General features: G+C 36.7%; 1 protein-coding gene across 1 annotated transcript in view; it reads left to right on the forward strand.

Moving 5' to 3' along the window:
• Positions 1-13,542, forward strand: part of SLC22A4 (solute carrier family 22 member 4) — a 66,552-nt gene extending 53,010 nt beyond the window's left edge. Inside the window, exons 5-10 of the mRNA XM_083354380.1 lie at positions 332-458; positions 3,692-3,789; positions 5,502-5,716; positions 8,221-8,403; positions 9,245-9,380; positions 10,194-13,542. Coding sequence (XP_083210506.1) covers positions 332-458; positions 3,692-3,789; positions 5,502-5,716; positions 8,221-8,403; positions 9,245-9,380; positions 10,194-10,275 — 841 coding nt within the window. The 3' untranslated portion in view covers positions 10,276-13,542. The remainder of the gene's footprint in view (positions 1-331; positions 459-3,691; positions 3,790-5,501; positions 5,717-8,220; positions 8,404-9,244; positions 9,381-10,193) is intronic.
• The last annotated feature ends 542 nt before the right edge of the window (positions 13,543-14,084 follow it).

The following is a 14,084-nucleotide window of genomic DNA, read 5'->3' on the forward strand; positions in this document are numbered from 1 at the left end:
GAATTAGCAAGTATTGACTCAAATGTTTATCTGTTTATATCGAAAGTGAAGTCTTTTTAAACAAAAAGAGTTGCCTTGAAATGAGAAAAATCTGGCATCTGCATGTTCTTCTATTTTTTTCCCCGAACTTAGCTCCACGATCATTAAAAAACAGCATAATGCAGTGAGTGAGTTAGTGCTCATCCTGACACATTCCTTTCCATGCTTCCTATATGCAAATGGACCAGACCTCTGGCTTGTCATATCACAATTAAGTGAAAACCCTTTCAGTCACCGTGATGGTATCAATTTATGAAAAAAAAAGCAATGAGATAATTTGGACTTGTTGCAGGTTTATTCCTGAATCTCCTCGGTGGCTGATCTCTCAAGGAAGATTCAGAGAAGCTGAAGCTATTATTCGGAAGGCAGCAAAAACAAACAGGATTCCAGCTCCATCAATAATTTTAGATCCAGTGGAGGTAAGTATTAGGAGTTATAGTTGTATACTTAAGAGCAGGTTTGGTGTAGTGGTTAAGGTACCTGGCTAGAAACCAGGACACCATAAGTTCTAGACCTACCTTAGGAATAAAGCCTTAGCCTAGTCACTCTCTCTCCGACCTGGGAAGCAGGCAAGGAGAAATCATTTGTCCTGGCAGTCACCAGTCAACAATGACTTCGATCCACAGAAACAAAAAATTGTATATTTATATATTTGTAGTACTTGCTGTAACCCATTATTACAGGGATCTTCAAACGTGGTCCTTTTATGACTTGTGGACCTCAACTCCCAGAATTCCTCAGCCAGCATGCCTGGCTGAGGAATTCTGGGAGTTGAAGTCCACAAGTCATAAAAGGGCCAGGTTTGAAGACCACTGCACTATTACAATAGTGGCTGAGTTGGTTGACTTTGGACCAGTTACTCTCTCGCAGCCCAGCCTACCACACAGATTAGAAAATAGAAGGGCATATTAAGTATAATCACAGCTTACTTATAAAGTAATAACAAGGGGATAAAAATCTAATCAGGTTTATGATTAGATAGACAGAAGACAGACAAATAGCAGGTCTCACTAGTACCATTGGTCATATTAAAAACAAAAACAAAAAACATAACTCTAAGGTAAAACAGGTGATGGTTTGCATGCACCAGTACTTACATCTGAGTTAATGATTCATATATGGCAAGGTCTTCAAAAGCATTAACAATTTTCCAAGGTGAACTGCACTATAAACCCAGTTATATGTGCAATAAAACACCACTGTATGTCCTGAAAGAGAACAAGAACAGAGAATATGCTATGAATGTCTGCCTAAAAGTTAAGAAAAAAATGTATAACTCTAGTTCAGTAACAGCAAGATCATCAACAAACCTTCCTGATTCTAAATACAATGTTGGCACTCATCTTTCTGCATAGGATCTGCTTTTATCCCCCATAGCAGGCATTTTAATATATTGCAGAGGTGGCTTAGAATTTGTTCAACTTATGTTATTCTACTTGTCAGCTGTAGTTCTATTCTTGCCCAAAGGTTGTGGTTTAATCACATCGGCAGGATTTATCGTTCAGTCATAAATTGCTATAGATTGTGTTTCTGGCTTGGACAAACATGCTACCCATTTTTCTTAAAGCTTCAGGATGGCTTTATACAGTCTTTTCGTTTGCCAAGAAAAAAAATCACATCCCTCCCCTTGTGAGCTGCAGACAAATAATGAATTGCGCATGTCTGAATTTGATTGGGCCACCAGCATAGTTGTGAAATGGACATTGGACAAGTTGCATTTTCCCTCTTTCCCAAACACTTACAATAGAAAACTTCAATAAAGTGTGCATTCCACCTAGTGTAGTCTTGAGAATAAAGGCTGATTAGAGAGAGAGAGAGAGAGAGTTTATTCCCTTGTAGCATTAAACAAAAGTTTCTGGCCACATAGTGTGTCTCAGTTTTATTTAAAAAAAACTTGGGAAGAGTAAGGAGTTTTGGAGTCAAATGGAGCAAAAGTTGAGCAATCACCTCCAATATAATTATTTACCAGCTAATGTATGAAGTTGTTGTTTTCTCTCCCAATTACATATTCTTGGTTGTAGGTGCCAACAAAGCAGAAAATGGTGCTAAGAGAAAGTAAAGATAGGCAATGCATCAGTTGGCTGTTATGTGTCTTTTTGAGATTTAGTATACAAGGGATTTTAACTCCATTTAACTCTGACATCCTTCCTTTCCCAACCCAATCTAATCAAGACTGTTAAAATAAAGATTATAAAGGGAGACAGAAATGAACTTCTGTGGAAGGCCACAGACTCAGTTTTTATAGTTGCAGAAAACTCTTGACTTTATACTCCTAATTTTACCAGGTACATGCAAAAAACTAAGAGTTGTTTTTTAAATTATAACTTAAGGACACACTTTTCACTGGCACTCCCGAAACAAATTCCAGAATGGAAAATCCCAGGAGAATGTCTAATTCTGAACTAAAAATGAAATCAAATAGCTGTACAGCGTTAAGGGCAAAGGTTTTCTCTGGACAGTTTTACACACACATCTCTGACAGAAAGCTACAGTACTCCTCGCCTTACGACTACAATTGGGACTGAAACTTCTATTGAATGTGGTCATTAAATGAGCCATGCCCAATTTTATGACTTTTGCTGTTATTAAGTGAATCATGATCATTAAGTGAATCACACGGCTGTTACATGAATTCAGCTTTCCCCATGGACTTTGCTTGTTGGAAGGCAACTGGGAAGATCCTTGGTGGAGCAGTGGGCTAATGCCTCCTTAAGTAACACCAGCTGCCTGCAATTAGTGCAGGTTCGAGTCCCACCAGGCTCAAGGTTGACTCAGCCTTCCATCCTTCCAAGGTAGGTAAAATGAGGACCCAGATTGTTGGGGGCAATAAGCTGACTTTGTAAAAATGCCGCTTGGGGGGGCCGAAAGCCCTAATAAGCAGGCATATACATAGAATGAAGGCTATTGCTAAGCACATTGATTTGTGCTTCTTAGATTGTAAGCCGCCCTGAGTCTTCGGAGAAGGGCGGGATATAAATGGAATAAAAAAAAAAGATTGCTGATGGTGATCATCCTACCCCAAAATACACGCTGGTTACCAAACACTCAAATTTGGATCACATGACCATGGAGATCCTGCAACAGTCATAAGTGTGAGGACCAGTCGTAAGTGCAAGAACCAAACCTTTTTCAGCACCATAATTTTGAATGGTCATAAGTCTAGGGCTACAGTAGCTGGACTTCCTAAGGAAGCTATCCATGAAACTGGGAATCACATCAACTTGCTGAGTATTTTATTTCATAACTGGCTGATTTTTATTATGGAGCTCTTGTTGCTTCAGTATGTGTCATGTGTTCATCAATAAACATAATTCATTAGGTCTCTTTTCCCAACAATCCTAGTTAATTGATTGTTACTAATTTAGGCTAATTCTCAAACATAGACTGTTTTTTGTAAGATAAAGAATTTTTTGGGGGGGGAAATAAATAAATTTTGAACTGGCCCCCAAAACAGATTAAAATCTGTGCTGAAGGAGAGTGAAAATACATAAAACTGTCAAAATGAAAGCATTCAGTAAGTCTCCATCTTCTTTAAATCAACGGCTTGATTTTTTTTTCCTTTTCTTTGCCTTGTATGATATCCAGGACATTTATGTTTATTTACTTGCTTGGTTTTGGAATGTTCCCTTTTTTCCTTTCTTTTCCTCCTAAGGTAGAAGATTTGAAAGCCAAGCAACATCAGGGTGTGTTTTTGGACTTGTTCAGATCACGAAACATTGCAATTATGACTTTTATGTCTCTTCTTTTATGGTAAGGTTCCAACAGCAGGCTCATTAAATGCAGAGGCCCGTTAAGTGCAGAGACCCGATGATCTGGTTTTTGTTCGGGTAGAGTTAGGCTGTTTGGGACATTCCAATCCTTATTACCAAATGAGATTTTATTTTATATTTTTAACTGATCAATTTTCATCGCTGCCCTGCTTGGCATTTTCAGCTGCCCTTAACATGTGAATTGCCCTTAAAATGTGATGTAGATCAGAAAATTGTGAATGTTTTTCTAAATAATTTTCTATGCCTAAAGGACCTTTTATTAGATTGCTTGCTGATGCATGCAAGTATGGAGGGATTTGGGAGTTGTGAGCAACGGAGTTCATGCAAGCAGAAGCATTTCAGTAACAAAACTGCGTCAGAACACTTTTGCCTACTTCTTTACCTTAACATTTTAACCAGACAAAGCTAAATACTAATCAACAGGATTAGATATTACACCAGACTAAACAATATCACACTATTCTTGTTTCCAGCCCCACAGATCCAATAGAAAAATAATAATAAAGAACAACTTAACTAAACAAAAGTCAAGAAAAAAGGAACCAATTTACATTTAAGCACCAGATACGTCTTAGTCCAGTCAATTCTTTGCATGGTTTTCTTTTTAATATATTATTGAAAATACTGGACTTTATCAGCAAAGATAAACTACAAGAAATAAAGCCTGCTTATTTAAATAGCCATTTGGACATTAGAATTAAAAGCAACTATTAATGCAAGCACTTTTTGCACCAGATAATAATAAACACTGTCACTATACTATAGTGTTATCAAGAGATTCACAAACTACTGCATAGGCACCATTTATTGTATAAGACTTTCCACAATCATATACATTTTCTGAACCAAAGAAACCAATATTTAAGTCTCAGTTCAGTTAAATCTTTAGCACCTCATACTGAATTGGATAATTAAGAGTCCTGAGGAGCTTGTCTTCCCATATGAGCAATCAGCATTTAAAATTAGATAGTCTCATTGGATGGCTTGCCTCTAACAGGTACATGCTATATAACAGCACTAAAGATACTTTAGGGCCGTGGTGGTGAACCTGTGGCACCTGTGCCACAGGTGGCACGCAGAGCCCTCTGTGGACACATGCGCCATTGCTCCAGTCCTAGACCTTCAGCTGGGTTTTATAAAACCTTTTCGCTTTAGGCCTCCACTGCCGTGTGTAAACAAAAAAAAGGTTCAATCAATCAATTTCAACTTCTCGCAGGAAAAAAAAGATCTCACAAAGTTGGAATTGATTGATTGAACTTTTTAGTCCCACCCAGTCTGCCGTTACCACCGCAGCCACGCCCACCCAATGGGCTATGCCCACCCATCACCTGACGATACATAAGTGGGTTTTAGGCTGCAGTTTGGGCACTCAGTCTCTAAAAGGTTTGCCATCACTGCTTTAGGGTGAACAGTCAGCTTTTCCGCGTTGTCATTAGAAGGACCAGGTTGTATTTCACTCAGGGATATTATGAATTTGATTAAGAGACTTATTTACACAAATTATTGAAAAACAGGAAAGCAGCATCAAAATGTAGATGTCCAGAGGGTTGTATATGTAATTTCCCAGTGCATTTTACTCCATTCCAATTCAAAAAAGTGCCATCTAAAGTAGGAAATAAGTCTATTCTACTGTTGGGTTAATTGTGCCAGATTGTGGCTATTTATATTTGCTAATTTCTCTTTTTATCTCAGGATGCTTACATCTATTGGCTATTTTGGTCTGTCACTCAGCACCCCTAATCTGCATGGAGATGCCTACTTCAATTGTTTTCTGTCAGCAGTCATTGAGGTCCCAGCCTATGTGATTGCTTGGCTCCTCCTGCGGATCTTGCCTCGGCGTTATACAATATCTGGCACTCTCTTATTGGGAGGAGGAGTTATTTTGTTCATACAGTTAGTACCTTCAGGTAGGATGTGTCTGTGTCTGTTCATTCATTTCATTTCATTTGTGCTGTAGTAATTGACAATACTGTATGAGGAGATGGAACAAGTATTAAAAGAATGATTTTTTACACCTATATATTCTATTCCAGGAAAATTCATTAAGATTATGCATAGATAAAAATCTGCATTCACTGATCATTGTAGGGATGTTTATCAGTTTATTTTTGTGACCTCTGTGTACCACAGATCCACAAAATATACCCGTACCAAAAAAAATTTAAAAAATTTCAGGAAATGCCCAAATGTGTAGAGACAACATGGTGGAAAGCCAAATACAGTTGCTCAGCTTTTGGGTACTGTGATCTCTTATTGGCCTTCGTTGAATTTAAGGCTGGGCAAAAGAATAAATATATAATTGACTTTTAATAATTACATTTGAATCTCTAAATGCAAAGGTTCTTAAACGTTGCAATTCTGCAGCTGCCCACTAAAGGCCAGTACAATCCAGTTCTGATAGCAGTAACATTCTAACAACTTTCCCACTTTCTCTGTGCAAGATCCCTTTAATTACTCACGACTCCCTAAGTGACTTCAACTCACAATTTGAGATGCCTCAGTAATATTCTTGCAGTACCATCAGTTATTCTGCAACTGCCATACAAGCAGTCTTCTACTTACAATCATTCGTTTAATAACTGTTCAAAGTTACGGTGGCACTGTAAAAATTGACTTGCCTCTGTGAGTTTGTGAGTTTTTAATTTTTTAATAATTGCATTTTTGTAAGAACATCAAGTGTGGAAGTAATTTGCTTCTCACCATGTTTACAGAAAGGAAATTACCATGAGGTCTTTTATCCTTCAAGTTCTCACTCCCTTCTCAAATTCCAGAGTTATTGCAACACTCTCCTAGACTCAATTTTGTTCAGAATGCCAGGTTCTCAACAATTCACGCTGCCACTTAGGATGCCTGGTTTTTCTGATCCTTCGGTAATTTTCTGATCCTTCGGTAATTCATCATCAGCTCCAACAGTTTTTTCAGATCCAGTGTTGATTTTTTTTTGCATTGTCATAGCCTGAGATCCCAATGGCCATGACCTTCTTGGTCTCCAGGATAATAGATAAACCCAATATAGGTATGACTGTGTAACTCAGTTTATTTTATGGTGCCCTGGTTAATGTTTTGTAATTATTTTAGCTTGTTTGCTGTTGTTAACTAGAGTTTTTTATGTTAGAGCAACTATATATATTTTCTAAGTAAATAAATAAAAATAAATTTTACAGTATCATTGTAGATACCTACTTTCATGTGGCCTCAGTCTTGACATTATCTCTTCTCTTCTCATATTTATTTGACTACACTTTGGATTCGAAAGATTCTTCCTTTGCATGCCTTCCTTTCGTTTTTAGGCCCAACAAGCCTTCAGGGAAGAAGCAACACTAAAGAAACAAATCAAATTGATCAATATTATGGTCACAGACCAGCATCATACCAAACAATTTATTGCATGGCTACTACTTCAGGTTTTGTGGTGCATGAAATCCCTTTACGTTTGAAGACTGGTCTTTGAATCTGTGATAGATTTAACAAATTCTGTTAAATCTATCACCAATTCTGGTGTCCTGGGTTATTAAATGTACTGTAGGTGTGGCAAAAAATAGCTAGAAAGACTACTAGTGACTTATATGCTCCCAGACCATCATGCATGCAGTTTCACATGTCTACAGTTGTGCTTCATCTGGGTAGCATCTTTATTTAAGCAGTATTGTTTGGAAAGCTATTATATGACCAATGCCTGCATTAATTAGATAATTGTTACCAGTAGTGATTCCCCCCCCAGCTTCTGATAGCTTGCTAATACCTTTTTTGTGATATACAGCCAGTAAGATGTAAGACAGCTACTGTGTATCCAGTACTGGATGAAGGCCGGCATGTTTCCAACAATACAGTCCTCAGCTTTCTTTTGCCAATTGGGCCCACAATACTTGCTGATATTGTCAATCCATCTTTTTTTAGGTCTCTTTCATGGACACTTTTTATCAAGTGGGATCTATTCTATGACTGCTTGGTCCACCTGTCATTTGGTTATTTGTGATCAATCAAGTAATCTTTCACTCTTCCACAGACATTTTTGCATGCATACCCACTTCTGTTCTAGTGATGTTTCTGTTAGTGTCACAATTCTCAAAAGATTTTGAATTGATTTCTAAGCATTCATGGGATGATGCGAAGTAGGCCTTAAAAGCATGCCTCAGGAGGTTTCTCAGTAGTTATGGCATGTGGACCAAGGCAGTTATTATAGAAGGGATCCCACTTGATAAAATGTGTCCACGAAAGAGACTTAAAACAAGGTGGATCAACGACGTCAGCAAGTATTGTGGACCCAATTGGCAAAAGAAAGCTTAGGATCATATTGGTTGGAGACATGCGGAAGGTCACCAGGCCTTAAGGTAAAAGTAGGACTTGTTCAAAGTTGATTATTAAAAGAAGCACTGAACTTTTGTTTCTTCCTTAACTTCTTTCCACACAGATCTCCACGTTCTGTCTCTCATCTTAGTGATGCTGGGGAAATTTGGGATCACATCAGCCTTCTCCATGCTTTATGTCTACACTGCAGAACTCTATCCAACGACAGTGAGAAACATGGCAGTGGGTTCTGCTTCCATGTCATCCCGGGTGGGCAGCATTATTGCACCATACTTTGTTTTCCTGGGTAAGAAATTTATCATTTTAAATGTGCTCAAAATAAAATTTTCCGTAGTTTAGCTTGTGAGTTGATGGAGAAATACTCAGTAAGCTTTCTGTGATCTCATTAATCCTGTGTTTATTTTGTAGGCATAACTCACATTGCCTTTCAAAAGACCTAGATATTCAGTGCAAGCCATAAGTATTCTTCTGGAAGCACTTGATTCCTAGTACTTTTCCAGTGGTGGATTATAATTCAAGACCAGTAATTATTAGTAGAGAACTATTTGGGGACAGTGGTTAAAGGTACCAGGTTCGGAGGTGACCTTGGCCAGTAACACTTTTAACCCTAGGAAGCAGGCAGTGGCAAACCATTTCTAAAATATTGCAAAGGAATCAACACTGATTTAAACGCACAACAAAAAAACTATTCTTCAAGAAATGTTTTGTTACATAATATGCAGTACTGAAACAGGGATTTCAAACCTATAGACATTAAATGACAATCAATCATAAAACCTACCTAATAAATCACACTCTAAATCTCCAATTTCTTTAAATCATACCTTCTATCTATTATACGAAGGTAATGTGCAGTAAAAACATCAATTAAAACACATCATAACATGTGATTCAAAGGAGCAAAACCTGCACAATGAAATCACATGACAAAAATAGCAAAAAACAGTCTACATTGGATAGTGCAAAATAACATTTTTAAAGTACAGATCACGAAAGATTGCTGTTGATTTTAAAAGGAATACATCCAGATAAAATCCAGGAGGAAAGGACAGGAATCAAATAGATAAAATGATTATGAATTAATATTGTAACATTATGTAATAAACCTACTTTTTATGTTTTACCAGGTGCCTATGGTAAATTTCTACCTTACATCATCATGGGCAGCCTAACGTTATTGATAGGGATTCTCACCCTCTTATTACCAGAAAGTTTTGGGAAACCTCTGCCAGAGACATTTGATGAGATGCAGCAAATTAATGGGTAACTTGATTTTACTGAAATAGAATTCCTCACTGTATTTCATATAAAGTCTGGTGAACTTCAAGCTAAAAGGCAGAAAAGAATTTCATGTACTTCTGTATTAAGGCCAATAGAAACCAGAAGTGTGACCTTGGGCACCCTGCAACAGCCATAAGTTCAGTCACGGGTCATAAATCCTTTCATTCAACACTATCATAATGGCCATTCATTCAGTGACCACTTGAAATTATGAGTGTTGAATGAAAGGATTTACGACCTGTGCCTGAACTTATGGCTGTTGCAGGGTGCCCATGGTCACACGATCTGAAGTCAGGCACTTGGCTGCCTGCCTGACTATATGACCATGGGGTTGTACAGCTTCCGTATTCCATCCCCCCACCCCAATTTATGACCTTTTGGTTGCCCTGCAGAGCAGTATTCATTGGTAGCAGCACTGGGGTTGGGCCTGAAGTAGAGGCTTGAGGCTTTCAGCAGTGTCAGACAGCTGCCACGACCCCCAGGCCTGGTATTTTCATGGTATTTGGAGAAGGAATTGCATGCGAAGTTTACAGAATGAGACTTCCGTCTTAGCACCCTATTCTTGCAAGGCCAGGTTCTCCAAAGTATTGTCTTTCATTCAGTTTAGTGGAAATAATTTCCTACTTAAATCAGTCTTTGGGACTGATTTAATTAATCAGAGCCACTCCTTTCTTAATAGTTCACATTTATACCAAAGGGTATTTTGATAAGGCAGCATTAAAAAGAAGTTTAAAAAGAAAAGTAATTGTTTGCTGCTGTCATTTCTAATGTACATAATTTCCTATTTGTTTTTAGGTTAAGCAAAAGAAAACATCTCTACAGGGTAGAGAATTCAGAGCAAAGTGAACTGACCATCAAGAATATGACATCATTTTGATCATATCAGTTGAACTGGAAGAGTTTGTGGTTAACAATATTTCTAAAGCTATATGAAAGTCGATAACACTATTAGACAGACTTTTCCTAACCATCCTGTGGCTCTCAAAACACTGATGTACCAAATATGTGGAATTGTGTTAAATTGCTGCGTTGGCACAAGTTACTTTTATCAGTAACACTTTCTGTTCCTTGGTTTGGGATTTGTATTTTTGTAAGGTCTTGAGTATTTTCATCTCTTCTTGAGGTGTATGTATTATTTTATTGTTGTATATGTGTATTTATCCTTTTTATAACATTTCTTGAACTCCAAACATCATTTATAAGTATTCTAGTCTGGATTAAGATCTACGGTATAATATTACGCTTTAGAAAATAAATGGCAGAATTTTTTTGTGGATAGGGCTATATCTTCTAAGGCTCAGTTGAAAAATCTTTAAAATAAAAATTGTAATTTTAAACTTTAAAAGATATTTTTTAAAGTGAAGCACATGTTTTGAAATTTGTTTACTTATTAGAAATAAATTGTAATTATGTATTTTTCTGTCAACCAGAAAATAGCTCTGAAAATCCAAAATCTAAAATTAACCATCATTGGCTTCTGCCTTTTAGGAAATTTGCCTGTCAGAGAGGGAACAATGCAATACAATATGTAGACATGGTTTCTCCACACTTTGCATCCTAGTTATTTATATGAATAATTAATTCACTGGGCCCAAATACAGCTCTATTTATTTTCTTCAATGAAAAATATAAATCAGGTATTATGTTGGATGTAAGTCAGCCTGCCAGAAGAAACTAATTTATGAAACTGGATTCTTAAAACATTTTAGGTGGTAAAGTAAATATTAAAGATGATGGAGTGCATGAGCTTGTCAACAAATCCTTTGCTGAGAAAGTCATATTGTAAGATAGTGAATAAGATCAGGTATTCAGACAATTAAATCTTTATGTATAGATCGCAATTTGTTGCCCATTAACACTGAAATTCTTTATCTTTTGTCAACAAAATCATATGCCTACATCTATTTCTTATTTGAAAGGCTTAAAATGGCATTTTATGAAAATGTAAATTTCTGTAATTCAGATTTTGCCTGCATCATGGGAGGAAACTGGCTTTCTAAGTACCATTCCTAGTAATATATTAATCAGATTTAATTCATTAAAAAGTATGCAACCCACTTATCTTAAATGTCAGGATCATAACTGTAGCAAATCTGCACAACATGCTGTGTTTTTATACCATTAATCTGAACACAGCATGCTTTGTTATAATACTATTAGTCCAGAGCGATTTGTTTTATGACCTTAGGCCAATCTTTTCCAATGTGATGATCTCAAGATAATGCTGACTATTGATGAGAATGATGGAGTTTATATTCCAACACATCTTCTGTGATGGTTTTGTGAAGGCTGCTTTAAATTTTACCTAGGATGGAGTGAAAGTTTTAAATATGGCAAAGAAAGTCTTTATAAAAGCAGCTTTTTCTAACCATTCCTTTGAAAACTAGAGATTAATAACTTCACATTCTCTATAGAGCATCTGTATCTACGTTGACAAAAGAATGACAAAAGACCAAAGCAGCATTTAAATCGATTCCTGACCTTCAGGTGACAAATCCTGGACTAGTAGCTCCTATTCCTTGTAGGAGAACACTTTGCCTTATGAGCAGTAAAGCTAACATATTAATATATGCTAATTTTTCAATTTTTTATGCTTCTGGTACATTTCCATAGTCTTAACATGACTCTTCTAATATTCAAGTCACAAACTATAGCTGTGGATCCACAGTGTTTTCTCAGGGGTTTTTTGCCTGTGGCAAACAGGCAGGATTCTGAAACACCCCTTAGGGGGAAAAAAGCTCACACTAATGACTTTTCTTAACAAAAATCTATCACACAAATTTGTTTAATAATATATTGTAATCTGGCAATATGTAATATATTGTGTATAAATATTTTAAACAAAATAATGGATTCCTATACAGTTTTACCTGGTTGTAATTGTAACTGTTTCTAAAACAATTTTTGTGGTACTTTTTTGGAGAACCTAGTTTTGCTAGAGTTTTTTTTGTAGTTTTAAGAGTCTCTTGATTTTTAGTTCAACACTGTCCAGTTTAGAAAGCTGCACTTTCTAGAAGATTGTGACTTTTGCAATTTTGTTTTTAATTTTTGGAGGGATCACTTCTGTAAAGACTATTACAGTATTACCTGACCTAATAAAAGTTGTAAAGGCATTTTAACCTCCTGTTATATCCTTAAGTTTCTTATAATATAGCTGCTTTCATCTAATGAGGTCCAATTTAGTAGTTGAAGAAAGTCTGCTGAAAAAAGCAACAACTGTATTTCTTTTTACCTTTCATTATAGGTAGCTGAAGATTTAATAATAATAATAATAATGAAGTTGGAAGGGACCTTGGAGGTCATCCTATAATTACTGCATCAAAATATGTTTCAGTAAAATGTATTTTTGCCAATATATTCTCAGGGATTTTTCAGATAATGATTGCAATCTTCCAAAGACAGGAAATGGAAAGAGGACCATTTGGAATGGAAGAAGACGAGTCATTTGTCACATTTTATTCCTCTCTTTATTTTTTTTCTGTAAATACAGTTGTGCTAGCCAAAGTTTTAATTATATCTTCTGGTAGGCAGCATCACAATTTGTTTCATTCAATGAAACACATTCAACAGTCATGCAAGTAGGAAATCAGTGCTCCAGTACAGTTCTAGTTTTGCTCCTGCCTTGCAGGACATTAAAAAGGAAGGAATCTGGTTACTATTAGGTTGCAATAAAAGGCAACAAGTTTTAAATCAGGCTGAACAAATTCCATTTAACTGTTAATTTTGTAAAGTGCCTTGTAGACATGTTTGGTGTTCTTTTATTTAAAGACTAAAGTTTCTCAGTTTACCAATGTGTGAGTTATCCGTCTCATATATCTCATCTAACAGCTCTGTTAGATGAGCTGGATTGCACTTACACTGTACTGAATATTGATTGGAATTCAGTTCTCCAGTTGAAGGAACTGATTTTGTGAATAAAAGAGGGAAGGAAACGCAATGGACTTTCCTACTGAGCGATCTTCAGAGCAGATCGAGACAAAGGTGTAAGGTATCTTACAAATTTATGTTCTATGTTGGACTCTTCGCTGTTCATTTGGATTGTGCCAATTTGTATAAAGTTATGAAATCTCATGTATCGCCATGTAACTGTATCTCTTTTATTTTCTTCATTGAGAGCAAACATAAACAAAACCTTCAAAACCTATGCTGAGTTGTTTTCTGTGCCTCAAAAGTAAAAAAGCGAAATTCCATGTGTATAGTAATACATTTCCTTCACATACTGATGACATTGTCCTTATTTGGTTTGTAGACTAACAAATCAATATGAAACATGAATATATACTGCAAGGTGGAGGTTGGGGAACCAAATGAAGCTTGAGAGAGAATTGATGCTGATTTAGTATTGAATAACACAGATATATCAATAAATATGAAAGAATCACTTTAAGTCACGACTATTGTGATGGCACTACAATCAACACTCCATTATAATTTCATACTTGGGGTAGGGTATCTTACACTAAGGGACGCGACACGGTGCCTCAGTGGGTTAGGACGCTGAGCTTGTCGATCAGATGGTCGGCAGTTTGGCAGGTCGAATCCCTAGTGCCGTGTAACGAGTGAGCACCTGTTACTTGTCCCAGCTTCTGCCAACCTAGCAGCTCGAAAGCACATAAAAAAATGCAAGTAGAAAAATAGGGACCACTACGGTGGGAAGGTAACAGTGTTCCGTGCACCTTTGGTGTC

This window comes from Vipera ursinii (genome assembly GCF_947247035.1).
Source record: "Vipera ursinii genome assembly, chromosome: 2".
Taxonomy (NCBI): Eukaryota; Metazoa; Chordata; class Lepidosauria; order Squamata; family Viperidae; genus Vipera; species Vipera ursinii.